The 20393-nt window shown below is 45.7% G+C and overlaps 1 protein-coding gene across 2 annotated transcripts in view; it reads left to right on the top strand.

Annotated features, from left to right (window-relative positions):
* Positions 1–18849, top strand: part of GNB5 (G protein subunit beta 5) — a 67414-nt gene extending 48565 nt beyond the window's left edge. For both annotated transcript variants that reach the window (XM_045395468.3, XM_005559579.5), the window contains 6 exons: positions 4073–4216; positions 6350–6441; positions 11570–11618; positions 13707–13803; positions 15132–15298; positions 17310–18849. In XM_045395468.3, coding sequence (XP_045251403.1) covers positions 4073–4216; positions 6350–6441; positions 11570–11618; positions 13707–13803; positions 15132–15298; positions 17310–17321 — 561 coding nt within the window. In that variant the 3' untranslated portion in view covers positions 17322–18849. The remainder of the gene's footprint in view (positions 1–4072; positions 4217–6349; positions 6442–11569; positions 11619–13706; positions 13804–15131; positions 15299–17309) is intronic.
* Positions 18850–20393: the final 1544 nt, after the last annotated feature.

Below are 20393 nucleotides of genomic sequence, written 5' to 3'. Positions count from 1 at the left end.
GTTCTAGCTAGTGATCCTAGACAGCATTTGAATTTCTGCATGCTTCATTTTTCTTACCTGCACATGAGGATAGTAAAGTATTAAATCTGTCCTGCATAAGGTTTTCTGAGACTTAAACGAGATGATTCATATAAATAGTATAGTCCCTGGTAAATATTAGTAAGTGTTAACTGTTATTATTTATTTGTTTGTTTGTTTGTTTTTTGAGTCAAGGTCTCTCTCTAGTACCCAGGCTGGAGTGCTGTGGCACAGTCTGGGCTCACTGAAGCCTCCACTACCCAGGCTCAAGTGATTCTTCTGCCTCAGCCTCCCAAGTAGCTGGTGGGCCTGTAGTGGGTCTGCAAGCACGCGCCACCATGCCTGGCTAATTTTTGTACTTTTTGTAGAGATGGGGTCTCACTGTGTTGCCCAGGCTGGTCTTGAACTCCAGAGCTCAAGCGATCCATTCGCCTTGGTCTCCCAAAGTGCTGGGATTATAGGCGTAAGCCATCACACCCAGCCAATTTTATTATTATTAACACAAAGCTTCATGGGTGATTCTGATACACAGCCTAGTTTGAGTACTACTGAACTCATGAACCTCCAGCTTTCTTCAATCCCTGGGATCTAGGATGATAAAAGAGAAACTCAAGTGGCTGGTATGAGACTATGGTATTAAACCTACAAATTCTCTGCATTCCAGAACAAATGAGTGACAATGAGTTAGGGGTTCTGTTTAATGCATTTATGTGAATAAATGGTCTTTAAAATTTATTTTTACTTATAATGAAGATCACAAACACAAAATTGAAAAGTATTAGAAATCTACTTTTAACTTTTAAAAACTATTCATTTTTTTAACCAAACAGTATGGTATGAAAATTTCCTAAATTAAAGAGCAAGACTGGGTCGTTGCTTAAAGAAAATTGTTTGGACCTGGTATCTCAAAATAAACTGTAAGTTATTGCAAGTGTTAGGAAAACGGTGAGTTGGAACAACCACTAGTGGGTGTGGGCCAGGAGAGACTAAGGGAATTCAAGCGTCTAACAAAATATTAATACCCAAATTCAGCCTCGGTTCAGGTTTTGTGTGTCCATAAGCTACTTTGCCAGCTTAAGTCATCTTATTGGATGTATGCAGGCCTCCTGAGGGAAGTCGAGGCTGGAGGGGGTCCTGTGGACAGCCAGTGGGTTCAATGCTAGGGTGGGAGCAGATTCCCCTCCTTGTAATTTGTTCCTTCCCTGCAGAAAAAGAAAAAAAAAAATGAGTTTTTTTTTTTTTTTTTTTTGAGACCGAGTCTTACTCTGTTGCCCAGGCTGGAGTGCAGTGGCGTAATCTCAGCTCACTGCAACCTCTGCCCCCCAGCTTCAAGCAATTCTCGTGCCTCAGCCTTCCGAATAGCTGGGACAACAGGCATGAGCCACCACAACTGGCTAATTTTTGTATTTTTAGTAGAGATGGAGTTTTACCATGTTGGCCAGGCTGGTCTTGAACTCCTGACCTTGGGTGATCCGTCCACCTTGGCCTCCCAAAGTGCTGGGGGAAAAATGAGATTCTTTATGTGCAAGGCCTAACATATAAGAGAGAGGGGAAGAAAAAGGCAAAGGGGGCAAAGGGTGAGGAGGAGAGACCCTATCAGCAGCTGGAAATTGAAGGTGTGGTGTGGTCGGTGGGCGCACTGTGTGCTAGCGGCACATAAGGCCTGATTCCTCTTTTCTTTCCTCAGCCATCAGTCATCACCCACAAAGGACTATCTTGCGGACACTTACGCTGCAAGAGCCACTTCCTCCAGTCTTATCACCCCACTCAGGCCCTGTGGAGCAGCCAGAAGGCAGGGAGTAGGGAGGCTCTGCTATCCAGAGCTTCTCCCTTGCAGGTCCCCTCCGTTGCTGTCAGTACCCAGCTGGCTCAGGGCTCTGTGATGCCGCCAGCTGGGCCTATGAGGGCCCTGAACTGAGTCCTCACTGCGTTTCTCCCAACCCCAGGAAGGTATGCTCAGCCAGAGCCCAGGCCTCACACACACTGGCAGTGACAAAAAGTAAAACTTCAGCCCCGCCCCCGTGTCTTTCCCCCGGCACCCCCGTGTGCCTTTACTCTATGGCTGACCTTTGTACTCGTAAGCTATCTAGAGGCTCTTTGGGCCTCCGCCAGAGTTTCCTAAAATATACGTTTGCTCTTCTCATTCTCCTGCCCAGAAGCTTCCAGAGTGCCCTCTTGGCTTCAGGCTGAGTCCCCACCTGTGAACGGACTCACCTTTCATTTAGTGCAGACATAGGCCCCCCTGGAGTTTCTCTCTCCCCTTCCCTTCCTTCACCTGGCCAGCTCTCACTCTTCCTTGAAGACCAACTCAGATATCACCACACTGGATTTGGGACCCTCCTGTGTGCACACCTGGATCCAGTCACTGGATCCCAGTAACTACAGGGCCACAGAGACTCAGAGAAGCACTAGACTAGCAGTCAGGGCGCCTGGGTCGGGGCTTTGCTGCCTGACTGGAAGTTGCATCCTCTATCAGTTGGGCATAGTGCACAGTGGTGTTTGCACTTCCCCCCCGCAGGATGGGACAAGCAGTAGATGAAAGAGTTTGCAGTGTGTATGCAAAGGGGAGGTGCAAGTCTTTCTGTGGACAGCCTGAGAATAAGGACAGAGAGCTGGGCCAGCTGGCCTTCCCATGGGTCCTGTCTCACCTCCGTCAGGAGGCAGTGGTGAGACACCCATGCTGTTGTCTTCGATCCTTGTCCACTGGTGATGTCAACTCCCCAAGCGAACATCAGAAATACTTGCAACCAAGCAAAGCTAAGGTTATCTGACCTCCTGCAGTAAGGGAGAACCTGCACTGGCAGAATCTTAGTAGGGTCTGAAAATGGAGGAATTAGGGAAGGGTACTTAGAGGATTTCAGGGTCCAGGCTTGGTGATTTGAAGGTGGGTCTTGCAAAGCCATTTTAGCTTTGGATTGGTGAGCCCAGCAAGGGAACAGTCTTGAAGTGAGTCTGGATGAGCAAGCTGTTAATCTTGTTAAGTTGTCTAATGGATTCACAGTCTTTTCTCCCAGGAGCAGGTATTTTCTGCAGCAAGCAGTGAAGTTATTTTTACTCGGTCTCAGTCTGGTTTAACATAGTAACAGGAAAGTTGGCCTGGTCCCAGAATTGTTTAACACAGGGATGGGGAATTATGTTAGTTTCATTCTTACTGGCAATCCTATTAAACTGAATTCTGGGAGAACAGAAACTGAGACACAATCTTTCTGCAAACCCTCATGCATTAGCAAAGTGCCTGGCAGACACTGTCAGCACACAGCAAATGTTTCTTGAACCTGTATATGCATGAATATCCTCTTGCTCTCGTCAGTGGTCCTGGGAAGCCTCTGAACAGCACTGGGCTTGGGAAAAGCAACAACAGAGAACGTGTCCAACAAGATGCTGCCTAGACCCCTGCTGCTCCCAGTGTGTCCTGTGACCAGCCTCAGTGTTACCTGGGAGCCTGTGAGAAGTGTAGACTCTCAGGCCCCACCCCAGACTCTGTATTAGCAAGCAGCCCAGTGATGTGCATCAGTATCCAAGAAGAACTTTAAGTGTCTGGCCCGCACAGCAGTGGGAGGCATCAAAGGTTTCAAACGTGCAGCAGAGACTAACGGAACACTTCCTACGAGCCAGGCGTGTGTAGAGCCCTGTAGGTACCACCATGAGGCCGCCAGGATTTCAGCTCTGCAGGGAGGCAGGCACATAAACACACAACTCAAGGACCGTGAGAGTGCAGGAAATGTACTTTTTCCTTCTTTGTATAGGAGAGAGATTTCTGTGCATGAACCCAGATACAGCAGGTGTGTCTGCGTGTGTGTGTCTGCGTGTGTCTGCGTGTGTGTGTTTGCGTGTGTGTGTGTGCGCGCATGTGTGTGTGTCTGCGTGTGTGTGTTTGCGTGTGTGTGTGTGTCTGCGTGTGTGTGTGTGCGCGCGTGTGTGTGTGTCTGCGTGTGTGTGTGTGTGTGTGTGTGTAGAGTCTGCTTTTTCCTGCAGAACGTTAAGCCTCTGATTGACTGCACCTGGCAGAAGCAATAACCACAGCCACCCACTTCCTGTCCTTTTCTGCGGGCAGATCCTGACAGCGAGCGGCGATGGCACGTGTGCCCTGTGGGACGTGGAGAGCGGGCAGCTACTGCAGAGCTTCCACGGACATGGGGCTGACGTCCTCTGCTTGGACCTGGCCCCCTCAGAAACTGGAAACACCTTCGTGTCTGGGGTAAAGACCCAACGGAAACTCCCTAGGGCTCCTGTGTCCACTAAGGAGGCTTATGGTGGCAGTTCTTGTCCATTCATGGGATTAGCCTAGGCACTTCCCTAGAAGGGACTGCAGGAATTGTCCTCAACTCCCCACTAAACCCCCAGCTCCTGCAGTGACTGCACTGGCTCCAGGCCCCTCTTGGGGGCTTGGTGGGCAGCTACAGGGCTGAGCTGTGAGGGCCTCCTTCTGTTCTGCCACTGATGTTAGCAGTCTACAGAGTAATCTGGAATGTTGTCCTGTATGAGTGCTGCAACTCAAGGTGTATATCTGCCACATTTTAAAATGTCATTCCTCAAATAAATAGCAGAGACTTAGCATCTGAGAGCATCAGAGACGCGCACAAGGGCATGGCAGGTCAGATGGCTACTGAGCTGAGGCAACGCTGTGATGCCGCCAGGGCCTTGGGGCCTGTGGGGCACTCTCCCACCCCACCCCTACCAGCCACCATCCTCCCTCCCATCACAGGGTGCAAGAAACAGAGGCTTTGAAAGCTCAGAGTTGGCACACAGGGCCACAGAGACTCAGAGAAGTGCTAGACTAGCAGTCAGGGCGCCTGGGTCGGGGCTTTGCTGCCTGACTGGAAGTTGCATCCTCTATCAGTTGGGCATAGTGCACAGTGGTGTTTGCACTTCCCTCCCCAGGATGGGGCAAGCAGTAGATGAAAGAGTTTGCAGTGTGTATGCAAAGGGGAGGGGCGAGTCTTTCTGTGGACAGCCTGAGAATAGGGACAGAGAGCTGGGCCAGCTGACCTTCCCACGGGTGCTGTCTCACCTCCGTCAGGAGGCAGTGGTGAGACAGGACAGTGACGCACACACTGTCAGGTGACTTCTGCAGCTGGGACACCTAAGGGACCTTTGCTCCAGGCTGCCCACACATCGATCCTAGGAGCCAGGCAAGGGCTGTATGAGCTGTAGTCAGCAGGGACCCTGATTTTCTTCCTGGGTATTCGGCCATGTGTAGATGTCTCACCCCTGTGCCTTGGTATCCCTGTGTTTCTCTCTCCTCGACTCTACTGTGTTTTTTAAAAATTACTGCTATTACTGGAGATCATATTGTCTCATCCAGAGCCCTAAACTGAATCCAATTTCTTGTCCTCTAAAGACGTGAAGGCCTTTCTGGTTTCTTTGCCCACATTTTCAGTAAAGACACTTGGGCCACGGGCCTTCCTCAGATGTGTGATGGTGCTTCATTACACACCTCCCTCTGCTCCAAGTTGAAACCAATAACTTGGACACCAATTTTAAGCTGTTACTTTTTGACTGTTTAAGCTGTTTGACCATTTAAGCTATTTGACTATTGAGAGTCCACATTCTACTTCTTGAGCTTGATAACATGACCACTCTGCAGGAACTTATCAAGCTGCTCCCAGAGCCTTGACAGTATAATGGGAAAACCCTCACGTCTGTGACCCTCTGGGTCATGTTAGCAACCTGAAGACAGCATTGACTTTACAGGTGTTGAGGCAGACGTCCGGGGAGGTGACTTGCCTAAGCCACCCGGCGCGTCAATGGCAGCACCCTGATGGGCCTCTGGTTTGCGGATTCCCAGCCCGGCATGCTGCTGAGGGTGCAGATGGCCCGGGGCGCCTGGCTCTCCAGCTTTGCTGAGGGCTGCTCCATACACCGAAACAAAGCTGGGACTCTCAGCTGCTCCATTTGGGCACTGCCAACCCATTAATGTCACAGCTAGAGAGGGCCCACCACGCACCACTGCCTGCCTGCCTTGCCCTCTGGGCTTAGGGAGGCAAGTATAAAGAGAAGAGAGAAAAGAGGGAAAACGAAGGGAAGGGAGATGCCCGGGGGAGGGTAAGAAGGGTTTGCCTCCATTCAGAAATGCTCAAAAGAAGAAAACAAGCTAAAAGAGGAAACTGAGTGCCTTGCCTCCTGCCTCCCATCCCAAGACCTAGTTCTAGGCTGCTCAGGGCTTTCTGACTGAGGAGACTGCCCTCAGGTAAAGCTAGTCTCAGAAAAGTGTGTTGTCAACCATTTGCTAATGGGAAATAAATGGTCTCTGTTATATAACTGGGACTCGTGCCTTGTCTATAGACATTCCTTGAAGTGGCCATAACTCTGGGTAATTTTGCATTTGTAGGGATGTGACAAGAAAGCCATGGTGTGGGACATGCGCTCCGGTCAGTGCGTGCAGGCCTTTGAAACACATGAATCTGACATCAACAGTGTCCGGTCAGTGAGTAGAATGTTCATGCCACCTCTCTGTTCTGCCGGCATTGCCTGGCTTGGGTAATCCTTAGCCAAGGAACCGCCTCCGGATCAGTTTACTTGGCTGAGAGAGGCCTCCCCAGGAAGAAAGGCTGATTGTGGTGGAACTGAACAGTGCTTCAGAACTCATGGAGAATTTTAATTTAATTGCATTAGGAGCAATTAATATCCTCCCTAGGTTGAATCAGCATTTTGCATCCATTCATTCAATAAATATTTACTGAGTATTTATATGCTAGATATTATTCTAGAAACTGGGAATAGACTAGTGAACAAGATAGACAAGGTCTCTACTCTCTTACAGGAGACAAACTAGACCAAACACAAATATACAATTTCAGATACTGATAACTACTATGGTAAAAGTAAAATAGGGAGATGGGATGGGTCATTTCTTAGAGGTCAAAGACAGCCTTACTGAGAAGGTGACATTTACATTGAGGCCAGGATGATGAAAGAGCCAGGCACGCAAAGAGCTGGGGGAAAAGCACAGAGATGAGAGGTTAAGGGACCTAAAAAAAAGGCCAGGTGGTCACTGGAGAGTTTTGAGTTGGGAGGGGTAGGGGTGGCTAACCTGATCATAAAAGATCTCTCTGTTGGGAAGCCGAGGCGGGCAGATTGCTTGAGCCCAGGAGTTTGAGACCAGCCTAGGCAACATGGTACAACCCTGTCTCTACCAAAAAAAAAAATACAAAAATTTAGCTGGGCATGGTGATGTGCGGAGGAGGCTAAGGTGGGAGGATCGATTGAACCCAGGAGATTGAGGCTACAGTGAGTCGAGATGGTGCCACTGCACTCCAGCCCAGGCAACAGAGTGAGACCATGTCTCAAAAAGAAAAAACCCAAACAAACCAAACAGATCACTGGCTATATGGAGAAGACATTGTAGGGAACAAGAATGGAAAAATGACGACCAGTTAGAGGTGGTTGTGTGAGTTCAACAAAGAAACGATGGTGACTGGAACTAAGGAAGACATGGTGGAGACAGAAATGTCAAGAATTACGAAATGTCTGAGATTTTGTCTACCTACATGTTAACAAGTTGGGCTGCCATAGCTCATGGATGCTGGTAGAAGACACGAGACTCCTGGGTCAGAGATGAAAGACAGTTTATTACTGATAGTAATGGCAATAGCCAGGATATCAGCTTGTTTGTGCTGGTATTTGAGCCCCAGTTCCACAGGGAGACATGAAAAGGGCCAATTGACACTGGCAGATGCAAGGGATGCACTCTAGAAGAACCCTGAGCTTAGGGAACCCACGTCTTTTATCGAGGGCAGTAAGCAGCAGTCCATGTGCTAAGACAGGGAAGACTGGAAGGATAGGGGGAAGAGGTGGGTTTTGCATATGGATTGGGGAGCTCTCTTTGGGGCTGGTTAGGTTTGAGATGCCTATTAAACATTCAAGATGTCAAGTAAGTAGCAGGATCCATGAATTAGATCCTAAGAGAGAGGTCAGGACTTGCCATGTATGGAAGATGGTACTGTTGAGACAGTTTATAAAGTATTTTCATTATACTCAGAACTCCCAAGAATCTTCATTATACTTAGTGGGAAAACACAAGAATTGTTTCTCTTAAAAACAAGAACAAAAAACAATACGTACTTACTTTAGTACTCCTTGCCCTCAAATGTGGGATAAGGAAAAAAGCAAAAGGACTCTCACTTATTGTAAATATGCAGTAATTACCTAGAAAATCAAAAGAAATCAATCTGAAAATCACTACAGATAGTAAATGAAGTTAATAAAATGCAAGATAGAAGATAAAGCCACAAAAATAAGCCCCTATGTATTAATAAAGTATAGTCATTCCTTGGTATCTGTGGGAGATTGGTTCCAGGACCTCCCTCAGATACCAAAATCCTACATAAAACTATGTAGTATTTTCTCAGGGTATGCTGAAGTTATAAAAATAAATAAATAATAAAATTAAAGTGGTATAGTATTTGCATATAGCCTATGCACATCCTCCCATGTACTTTAAATCATCTCTCAATTACTTATAATATCTAATAAATGTATATGCAATGTAAATAGTTGTTAGACTGTATTGTTTGGAGAATGATGACAAGAAAAAAGGTTCAGTACAGATGCAACAATCCTTTTCTTTTTTAGAATATTTTTAATCTGCAGTTGATTTTATCCATGAGTGTAGAACCCATGGCTATGGAGGGCCAATGTACAGCTTTAAAATGCACACACTCAGCTGGGCGCTGTGGCTTATGCCTGTAATCTCAGCATTTTGGGAGGCCAAGGTGGGCAGATCACTTGAGGTCAGGAGTTGGAGACTAGCCTGGCCAACATGGTAAAACCTCGTCTCTACTAAAAATACAAAAATTAGCCAAACATGGTGGCACATGGCTGTAATACCAGCTACTTGGGAGGCTAAGGCACGAGAATCGCTTGAACTCAGGAGGCAGAAGTTGCAGTGAGCCGAGATCACGCCACTGCACTCCAGCCTGGTCGATAGAGTGAGACTCTTTCTCCAAAATAATAATAATAAAAAAATAAAATGCACACTGTCTCACCTGAGCTGTTTCATCTCCCCTGAGCCCTCTGCCTCTAACCTCCTTTGACCATCAGTTTTCAACTTAAGCTTCCCTCTGTACAGGAAGCCCCCCTGGTTTCCAGGGCTGACTTAGGTGCCCTCCTGTGTGAGGGGGACCACACTGCATGGCCAATTTACTCATCGATCTCCTCCTGCACTGAGGAAGTCAGAGAGAGAGAGAGAGAGAAAATCTTGCTTTTTAAAGTATTTGAAGTAACCAAACTTTTTAAACTATTTATGAATTCTTAATGGGAGAAATAAAAGATGATGTTGATAAATGGAGACATAAACCCAATTATTGATAGAGAACACTATAACTTAAAAATTTAAATGGCCATTTTTCTATATAGAGTGAATGCAGTTTCAATTAAGTTAGTTTATGGAACGGTGTAAATTGATGCTGAGACTCATCTTACGGATGCTACAGGGACTGATTCAGTGGGCCATGTTCAGGGTACCTTTTGATTTTCTTCCAGGGCAAACACTGGCTACCATGTCTACCCAAGGCTGAGGTTATACTGAGCATTGTCATTGTTCTCTTAGCATGCCCTTTGTAGTACACTGGATTAGTTAGGACATGGGCTTGTATGAGAGAAGCCCAAATAACAGTGACTTAAACCAGATGGAAGTTTTTTCTCACCTTAAAATCTGAGCTGCTATGACAGCTCATTCTGTCTTCGCAACCCACTCCCTAGGATGGTGCTCCCTCTCCTGCCCCCACTGGCCTACCACCATGCCTTCTTTCCAGCTGGCTGGTAGAGGAGAGTTGCACTTATCGCTTCTGTCTGCATCCCATGAGCCAGAACATGATCATATGGCCACATCTGGCTACAGGAAGACTAGAAACAGTTTTCATTCTGCCGTGTGCCCAGGAAAAACAAAACAAACCGGTGTTTTTCAGTGGGGTTCACTATTAGCATTTTGGGAAGGACATTTCATTGTAAGGGAATGTTCCATGTAAGACATTTACCATCCGTGTGGCCCAGCCACTGAATTCCAGTAGCACCCCCTGGGTTTGGTGCCATTCAAAAAAATCCTGCTTTTATTTAACCATAGCTATAGGAGAGAGAGAGGGGACACTGGGGGCACAAAAAGTCTCTTCCAGATAATCTACGTATTACCTGGAAGATAATACACTTGGTCCCTGAACTTCCCACCAGCAGAAGGAAATCATAGCCCATGTGGCCCCAAATGGTATTTAGTCTAGAAATCATTTTGACATTGGAATATGGATGCGTCAGATACTCCATGAATTCATAATGCTTTCAAAAACATAATGTGCCCACACCGTGATGGACTGACTGGGGCAGAGCTGAAAATGGTTAACATTTCTCATCCAGCTTTTCTCTTCTCCATCCCCATCTTTCAGGCCAGTGTAAGTTAGTCACACAAAGTCAAGCTTCCCTCTCGTTTGCCAAATGTTTTGACTCTCCCCTCCCGCGGGTAGGAGGAATAACTTTAGCTGTTTTAAAGGGCTGCTCCTCCTCTGGCTTTTGTGGAGCTATAGGGTAAGTCACTGGCACAAGAAAGAAGAAACAAGCCTGGTGTGGTAGCTCACACCTGTAATCCCAACACTTTGGGAGGCCTAGGAGGGTGGATCACTTGAGGTCAGGAGTTCGAGACCAGCCTGACCAACATGGTGAAACCCCATCTCTACTAAAAATACAAAAATTAGCCAGGCATAGAGGCATGTGCCTGTAATCCCAGCTACTTGGGAGGCTGCGACATGAGAATCGCTTGAACCTGGGAGGTGGAGGTTTGTAGTGAGCCAAGTTCAGGCCATTGTACTCCAGCCTGGGTGAGAGAGTGAGACTCAGTCTCAAAAAAAACAAAAAAAGAAACAATGGAAGGTGTGGGGAACACAGCCGGGTGAGGCAGAGCGGAGGGGTTTAAAGACATTTGCTCTCATTCTGCCTCTGGATTATAATTTAGGACCCATATTTCTCACTAATCATTGAGAAGAGAATGACTATAGCAGTAATAATCATCATTCATGGAATGTGTTTTAATTGGCACCATGCCGGATTCTTTGCATGGACTGTCTTATGTAAACTTCACAGCAGAAAATATGCATTATTACTCTCACTTTTCAGATGAGGAAACTGAGGCTGGGCAAGAGGAAGTCATTTGCCAAAAGTATCGCAGGTAGTAAATGGTCAGTGCAGACATCCCATGTGGCTTTGTGCATCTGATTCCGTGTCTGTGCTCATAACCCCTTTCTTATCCCTGAGCTCTGGGCCAAGTCTTAGGAATTAGATATGTGATTGAGGGAAACTATATTTACAGGGGGTCTGCTCTGTGTTCTGTGCCTGATATCAACACACATTATCTCACTCTACAAGGCCAGCGTCATTGTCCCCCACTAACAGGGAAGAAAACTAGAAGTCAGTGGGCCTGACGTATGAGCTTCCTCTTCTGTCTTCTACTGCAAATATTCCTTAAGTCCCTAGAAGTAGAGATTCTGATTCCAAGGGCCTACCATGGTTCTGATGGGCATCCAGGGTCGGGAATCACCACCCTGGATAAAGTACTTTCTCTCTGCAGGTACTACCCCAGTGGAGATGCCTTTGCTTCAGGGTCAGATGATGCTACGGTATGTTTCTAAGTTATTGAGAGCTTTTCCTATTCAATAGAGGGATCTGCTAACTTATTTTTAGAAAATAACTATTTTTCTGGTTATAGAAGTAATGAGTACTCAATGAAGAAAATTTGGGGGAATATTAAATTACCTTGATCTCCTTACCCAAGAAAAATCATAGTTGGATGAATTCCTTTCTGACTTTTTTCTTTTTGACAAACAAAATGCTTTGTAATTTGGCATTTTCACTTAACAAAATGTGAACATTTTCCCAGGCCGATAAATATTTCTCTCCATTATATTTTCTTAATGATTGAGTTGTATTCCATGTTATGAACGTGACATTCGTCTTGAATTTTTGGCTCTTATCAAGGTTTTTTTTTTCTGTTAAAAACATTGCTATTAGTGTTTTTGTACCTTGCTTATCATTTCCTTAGCATTCTCAGACATAACTTGCTGAGCCATAAATAGACCCAGTTTTAAGGCTTTTGATACTGATTGCCAAATTATTTTCAAGAGAAAAAATATTTTCTTGTTGCCCTCAAAATATAAAATACCTTATGAAATAATGGTTTTCATTCTAATTTTCTGCTAAAGAAATTACAAAAGAATAGATTGAGAGTTTTGAAATAATGAAAATGTAAAACTTCTGTATGTCAAAGCTATATAACAACATAAGGGAATACATCATGGAAACTTCTTGCCACATACAGTACAGGCCAAGTTGAAATCCTGTAGATATGAATAGGGTTACATAAGCAATAAAACGAACACTCCAATTAAGAAGAGGGTAAAATGCAGGTCATTTACAAAGCAGTAAATCCAAAATGGCAAGTAAACACCTGAAAATGTTTTCAAAGTCACCCATAATCAAAGAAATGTATGTTTTAAGTTTTCAGTAGTCAGATGCCCATTTTGCCACTTGGATTAGCAAAGAAATGCTCAGAGGTTGGGTTGGTGGGGAGCCTGGAACAAGCCTGGGGTCAGGATAGTTGGCATCACCCTGCTAGAGGGCAGATACGAATCAAGAGCTTGAAAACATCTCTACTTGGCCAGGCATGGTGGCTCATGCCTGTAATCCCAGCACTGTGGGAGGCCAAGATAGGTGGATCACCTGAGGTCAGGAGTTCAAGACCAGCCTGGCCAATGTGGTGAAACCCCATCTCTACTAAATGAGACTAAAAATACAAAAATTAGCCAGGCGAGGTGGCGGGCACCTGTAATCCCTACCACTCTGGAGGCTGAGGCAGGAGAATCATTTGAACCCGGGGAGGCAGAGGTTGCAGTGAGCCAAGATTGCGCCATTGCACTCCAGCCTGGGTGACAAGCGAAACTCCATTTCAAAATAAAATAAAATAGAAAATAAAACATCTCTACTTCTGATCTGGTCATGCTATTTCCTGATAACTCTTCTAAGGATTCTATTTCTTACCTCGTCTAAGGAAAATACCAGAAACACATGTAAAGATTTTTATGTAAGAATAGTCATAATATTTATAAAAGAGAAAAATTAAACACAACCGAAACAACAGGATTTGGCTAAATAGATTCTGATATATTCAGTAACCATATATATAACGTTTTTTGAAGTTTTCTTTTAATGATATGAGAAAGTAGGTATAACCTAATGTTAATAGAAGCAATAGTGAAACATCCAGCCCATTCAGATACACACATAAAATAGAAATAGGACTGAAGGAAACAGCTCAAAATTAGTAAATACCTCTAGGATTTAGGGTGACCCTCATTTCCTTCTGTATACATTTCTGAATATTTCAAAATTTTCTACAATCAACATGTGCCCTTTATCAGAAAAAAAAAAAAAAATGGGGCTTCCTTTTGTTTTTATACCTGAAGAAATTTGCTATATTTGTCATTTCTTTACTGACTCATAGAGATTAATAGGAATCGGGACTCTTTACTGACTAATAGAAATTAATAGGAGTCGGGACTAAAGGATGAAATAACAGTAGGAAAAACTAAGAAGTTTTTCCTTCATCCTTTAAACTGCACAAGTCACTAGCACCTACCTGTAGCTCTGTGGTCATCACATCACCAAACTGAAGCCAGAAGTAAGTGCTGCTTTATTTATTTGCCCCCCAGTGTCGCCTCTATGACCTGCGGGCAGACAGGGAGGTCGCCATCTATTCCAAAGAGAGTATCATATTTGGAGCATCCAGCGTGGACTTCTCCCTCAGTGGTAAGATTTTATTTCAGAAACTTTTCCCGGGACTGTAAGACAGGACCGGAATGAAACTAGCGCTCCACCATCACTCAGTTCCTTTTCATTAACCGAGCTTCCTGTGGACCAGTATGCAAAATCATCCACATTTGCACCAGTTTTCCTCCTCTGAGCTTCTGACCTCCCACTTTGCCCTGCTCCAGGCAACTTCCCCTAGCCCCATTCACTCCAGGGGGAGATGAAGGCTGTGTACTCACCTAATGCTGTCCTTCAAGGCAATGAAGTGTCAGAAATTCACTTCTGCAATGCTCTCAGGCATTTTTCTCCCCAGTCTTTGCTTCTCTTCATGCCCCAAAGGGAACTTTTCTCTAAGGTGGAGGTTAAGCAAGAGTCCCTTCTTGACCAGGCACTGTGACTCACGCCTATAATCCCAGCACGTTGGGAGGCCAAGGCAGGCGATCACTTGAGGTCAGGAGTTCGAAACCAGCCTGGCCAACACGGTGCAACCTTGTCTCTACTAAAAATACAAAACTTGGTTGGGCATGGTGGTGAATGCCTGTAATCCCAGCTACTCGGGAGGCTGAGGCAGGAGAATCACTTGAACCTGGGAAATGGAGCTTGCAGTGAGCTGAGATTGTGCCACTGCACTCCACCCTGGGCAGCAGAGCGAGACTCCGACTCAAAGGGAAAAAATAAAATGAGTCCCTTCTCAGTGCCGTGAAGCTCATGGCTCCTTTGTGGGAAGTTGCTAGTGAAAAAGCATAGCTCCAGAAAGATCATGTCAAAGAAAGAAAGCAAAATGGAAAGTTAAAGCAGAGGTAACAGGCTGGCTACCTGGACCACTCGATTTCCCCAGACACATCCCTAGACTATCTGCACATGAAGTTCCTGCTACTGCTTGGAACATCTTTTCCCTGCCTTCTCTGCATGACTGACTCCTATTCAACCCTCAAGAGCCAGCTCAAATGTCACTTTAACTTTCTCTCTTTAAACAAGTTTTACAAGTTGTTAACTAGCAAATGACTAGAAATAATTTATTTGTGTCTGCAGTGCCCCCCTTGATCCCCCTTCCTCTCTGGTCCCATAGCACTTTACGTGTGTAAAGCACTTGCATTATGGCTGTTACCATGGGATGCTACAGTGATCTGTTCCTCTCGGCCCCACATCCTCCACCAGGGGCCGTGACTGTGCTTTCTCCCCTTTAAATCCTCAAGGCAAAGTACAGTGCCTAGGACTCAGTGGGCCTGAATCACTGCTTACTGAATGAGTGAGTGAGTGACAGTCATGTAATGAGAAACAGGAAGCAAGGAACTGGCTTAACAGCTATCATCTCACCCTGCTTCAAGGTCGCCTGCTGTTTGCTGGATACAATGATTACACTATCAACGTCTGGGATGTTCTCAAAGGGTCCCGGGTCTCCATCCTGTTTGGCCATGAAAACCGCGTTAGCACTCTACGGGTTTCCCCCGATGGGACTGCTTTCTGCTCAGGATCATGGGATCATACCCTCAGAGTAAGAGAGGTGGTTTTCTCTTTTCCTGTGTGTGAGAGGAGAGGGGAGGGGTGACGGGCCTTCTGAAGCAGAGGGAAGGCTTTCAGAGTAAGCTCAGGTGGGCCTGGTCAGCCTCGCGGAGCTCTCGTTTCCGCTCTGCCCACAGCCACAGGAGGAACTAGTTGCCTGGAGAGGTAGCAAGTGCCCCATCAGTGCAGGTATTTTCGTACAGATTCGACAACTGCGTATCAGCCTGTAGGTGAGGGAATAGTTAGGCTTCATCATCCAGAAAGTTCCTTTTGACCCTAAAAGTCTGATTCTTGTGATTCTAGCCTTTGGCAAACCACAGATAACCAGTCTTTTCTCCTATAGTATAGGGTTCTTATTACAATTATTAACCGTGTGCTGACGAGGGTCACAGATCCAAGAGGCTGTGAAGCCCCTGAAATTATTACTTTTATCTTCCTTTTTTTTTTTTTTTTTTTTTTTTTTAGTTTTCCTATAGCTTAATTTTGGAAGTGAAGCCCCTGAAATTATATATGCCAAATTTGGGGTGTATGCATTTTGTCCTCATGGCTTTCATTAAATTCTCAAAGATAGCTCCATAACCTTGTTGAGTGTTGGCTCCCCCAAAATACTACCAAAATAGCCTGTTTAAGCCGGGCGTGGTGGCTCACACCTGTAATTGTAGCACTTTGGGAGGCTGAGGTGGGCAGATCACTTGAGGTCAGGAGTTCCAGACCAGCCTGGGCAACATGGTGAAACCCCGTCTCTACTAAAAATACAAAAATCAGCCAGGCGTGGTGGCAGGCACCTGTAGTCCCAGCTACTCGGGAGGCTGAGGCAGGAGAATCGCTTGAACCCAGGAGGCAGAGGTTGCAGTTAGCCGAGATCATCCCACTGCACTCCAGCCTGGGCAACAGAGCAAGACTCTGTCTCAAAAAAAAAAAAAAAGATGCCCATTCATAGAGCAAAGCTAAATTGATTGCTTACCTCAGTGTGGAACATCAAGAATTGGTAGAGGTGTAGTGGCATCTCAGAAGAGGAGGACAAAGGCATGCACGAGGTTTTTTTGGTCTGGTTTAAGGCAGGTCTTTGTTGGGGGCCACTTAATTAGGATTGGACAACTTTGTGATATAATAGTTTTAGGATTGCTGGACATGGGTGGGGGAGGGTTTCGAACGAACCCTTTAAAAGTAAGTACTCATTTGATGCTCTATATTGTCCTGAGACGTGGGTGTATTTTCTAAAGAGGGTAAGTTGAGTAGTCTAGTGTTAGGATTTTTGCAAAATTCCTGAAGCAAATAAAAAAGTTATCTGTGAGTTCATCTTCCTGGGTAAGAGTGTCCTAAATGAGTAAAGTCCTGTTAATGTATACGGTGAGCTGTATGGGTTCAAATGGTTTTGGTTGTCAATCTGTTGAGTAAAGTCCTGTTAATGTATACAGTGAGCTGTATGGGTTCAAATGGTTTTGGTTGTCAATCTGTTGAGTAAAGTCCTGTTAATGTATACAGTGAGCTCTATGGGTTCAAATGGTTTTGGTTGTCAATCTGTTGAGTAAAGTCCTGTTAATGTATACGGTGAGCTGTATGGGTTCAAATGGTTTTGGTTGTCAATCTGTTGAGTAAAGTCCTGTTAATGTATACAGTGAGCTGTATGGGTTCAAATGGTTTTGGTTGTCAATCTGTTGAGTAAAGTCCTGTTAATGTATACAGTGAGCTGTATGGGTTCAAATGGTTTTGGTTGTCAATCTGTAAGAGTAACCAGACCCTAGTAAGGAGGCTGCAGATGCCCCACAAACAATTAACTAAGGGAGGAGGGGATCGGGTCCAAAGAAGCACCTTTGCGTTGCTAGGGGTACAGTGTTATCCTTCTAAGGCACAGGAGCACCCTATTTTGGATGGGGTGTGTGTGTGTGTGTGTGTGTATGCCCATGCATGTGTGTGAATAGACTAATTTTATCTCTTTAAGCTCAAGTTTTATAAGTTGTTAACTACAAAGGTCTAAAATCTCTCTGTTTGTGTCTTCACAGGTCTGGGCCTAATCATCTCACAATTCACTCATGTATACCTGAGAATTTGAAATCTTCACATGTAAATAGATATTACTTCTAGAGGAGCTTAGGTTTACTGCGGTTTAGCTTAGGGGAGCAACCATGGCTCACAGGTCACTAAGCGTCTCCAATATGACTATTAAAACTGTCACCTCTGGAAATACACTAGTGTGAGCCTTCAGCACTGCGAGAATACCTTCAAGTACAGTATTTTTCTTTTGGAACACTTTAAAATGTATCTGTTTTTAAGGTTATTCTAAATTATAGTAGCCTCAACTCATTCTGTCACCAGTAGAATTCAGCAGTTAATATAGTCCGTATTATTTCTTTGAGTCAATTCATTTTCAGAGCACTTTAAAGTCTGATATTTCTTGTGCACTGTGATGCCTGGAACCTTCGTCTGGAAGTGCTGGTTTTATGGGCTGAGGACTGGTAACTGGTCTAGATAGAAGCAAATTCCAATTCCAAATGTAATCAGACAAAAATCACTTTTTTTAGAATGTTTTTATTGTAAAAGTGTCTTTTTCAGCTTCCTGTTCTATTGTCTTTTTTCAGATAAAACATTTTTGTCTATGGTGAACTGCTGTAAATGACATAGAGAAATGCCTCAAAAGGACAGGTGGTTTGACTGATGAATGATGATGATGTCACTGTGTCACTTGGACAGGGCGTTTTCTCTGAATTGAAAGGAAAGCCAGTGCTGTTTGTAAACAAATGCTTCTGAGAGCAAGCAAAACTCTGTGTGGGAACACAGGATAGTAAACTTATTTAAAAACCTATTAGTAGAATTAGTGGAAACACTTAGGTTAAAGTGGATCTTGTCCATATAAATTATATCCATATGTATTGCATTGCAATTATAATTACATATGCAAATTGATTGATAGTCATGAATAATAATGTCTGCTTCTCTTATACAGAAAGAAAAACAATATTAAAAGAAGATCTTCTCTTTATTTGAGACTCAGAATTCCTTCTGGAAGAAGGAAGTACTTTTTGTCATAGGATCCCTTCTTTTCCTTTTTTGGTTTTTTTGTAAGATGTAGATGCTTAGTCTTTGCTTTAGAAAACTTCTCATTTAAAAAGATGGCACGCATTATTATCTAGGGGAATAAAAGGTCACCTCAGACACCAGATGTCATTCCTGGTGAGGCCTGCCCTGCGGCCTCGTGGGTGGCCTGGGGTCTGCCGGCAGGTTCTGGCTGCGCCTGAAAGCTGCAAGCACCCTGTCCCTTGGACTGTCGGGTCTCCTCTCCTGGTCCTGCTCCAGCCCAGCCCTTCTTCTGGTGGTAGCTCTGGCTTTGCAAGCCCAGCTCCAGGCCCTGCTCCTCAGAGAGAGTGTTCCAGAGCTTGAGCTGGGCACAGCCATAGGACAGGCCTGGAGCAGATGCTCCAGGGGTATGCCAGGCCCACCCTCACAACTGCTTGTTCAGGTATCGTGATGGGCCACTCGGTCCAAAATCAGCCCGGCCAGCTTTTCCATCATCTCACTTCAAATAAACGTAATAATTTGATCATTTGCAGAGCAGTTACTGGTGGTTTTACTGCACACCGGGGTCTGGGGTAGAGAGAGAAAAATAAAAGGCCTCTGCCTGCCTCCAATGAGCCCAGAGAGAGTGCTTTTAAGTCCCAGTAGATTCCAGTCTGGGCAGGGGCTCAGGAAATGGGCCCAGTGTCTGGCCAGCTCCTGCCAGCTGCTGAAGGGGTCAGGGACACCATGGGATTCCTGAGCTCTGCTCCAGAATGTCCCATAGTGGCCTCTGGTGCAGCTGGCCGCCTTGTGGTGGCATGCCCAGCCCTCTGTCCCACAGCCTTTTTTTTTTTTTTTTTTTTTGGCTCTGCAGTGTGCCTTCCGGCTCCCAGAAGTGAAGGTCGGCACAGGAAAGGAAGGAAAGGTGGCCCAGGGGAAGCACATTCCGGGTTCTATGTTTGGAGGGGTGGAGAGCATCTTCAGGATATGTGCAAAGTAGACTGTGATTTTCCAATCCAAAAAGCCACTTTACAGGCCCAGGGAAAGTATTCCAGAGAATGCTTCTACTCCCCACATGGGCAGGAAGCCCCCTCCGCTGTGAGCTTGCGCTGTCACGGGGGGTGCTGCCGGGATTTGGACTATGTGACAGCATGTGGAGACTCAGGGGTAAGCTCCATGGAATAGGTTGTGTTTTGCAGATCGAAAATAACGCTGAGTGCATTTTATAATCAGCTTTTCCTTTTTCCAGAGGACTTGGGGATAAACCTACGAAACCAATGGAGGTGAAGGGGCCAAACAGATGGGCCCCTAGAGGTGTATAGGCTTAGGCAACCCCCTTCCGGGCCAGAAAAAACGAAAGTTCAGGCAGAAAGGTGTGGGTGATGGGTATTTATGGGAAGTACCTGTGACATGAAGCCAAGTCCAGTGCTTTAGAATGCGTGGTCAGCCTCTCACCGGCGGAGCCCTGGCAGCCGTCCCTGTTCTCCCAGGCGAGCCAGAGGCGGGCATCCCATTGCCACTGCCCTCTTCCTGCCCTTCTGCCTCCTTCGCACCCCTCTCTAGATTATAAGTGGTTTAAAACAGCACAAGGTTATAAGGGCCTTTGTGTCCTGGGTTCTTGTAGCTGCCAGGCCAGCTGACTGAAAGGTGGCACCCCTGATATTGGGACTCCTCTGTGAGTTAGAGGGACGCCATGGTGACAAAGGAGGTCTGACCCTGGTTCACACCCAGCTCTGACACGTTCACAGAATATGTGATAATTATCTGAGTTTCTCTCAGCCTCAGTTTCCCCATCTATAACATGGGATGGCACTAAAATATGTGACATGCATACCTCATTCTTTAGCACATCTTCAGGAAGGGTTAGTTCCAACTTCCTCCCTGTGTCCTCCTTATTCCCCTTCCTGTTTGCCCCCCTCCCTTCTCCCTCCACCTATCTTCCCTCTTTCTCTTCCCTTTCCCTCCTCCTTCCTCTCTCCTCCCTCCCTCCTATCTCCTCCCCCCTCCCACCTCCTCCTCCTCTCCCATCTCCTCCTCCTCCCCTCCCATCTCCTCCTCCTCCCCTCCCATCTCCTCCTCCTCCTCCCCTCCCA

The sequence above is a fragment of the Macaca fascicularis genome, chromosome 7, assembly GCF_037993035.2.
Source record: "Macaca fascicularis isolate 582-1 chromosome 7, T2T-MFA8v1.1".
In the NCBI taxonomy this organism is placed as follows: domain Eukaryota; kingdom Metazoa; phylum Chordata; class Mammalia; order Primates; family Cercopithecidae; genus Macaca; species Macaca fascicularis.
The sequence above is the reverse complement of the archived record's forward strand: the minus strand, read 5'-3'. Positions and strand labels throughout refer to the sequence as shown.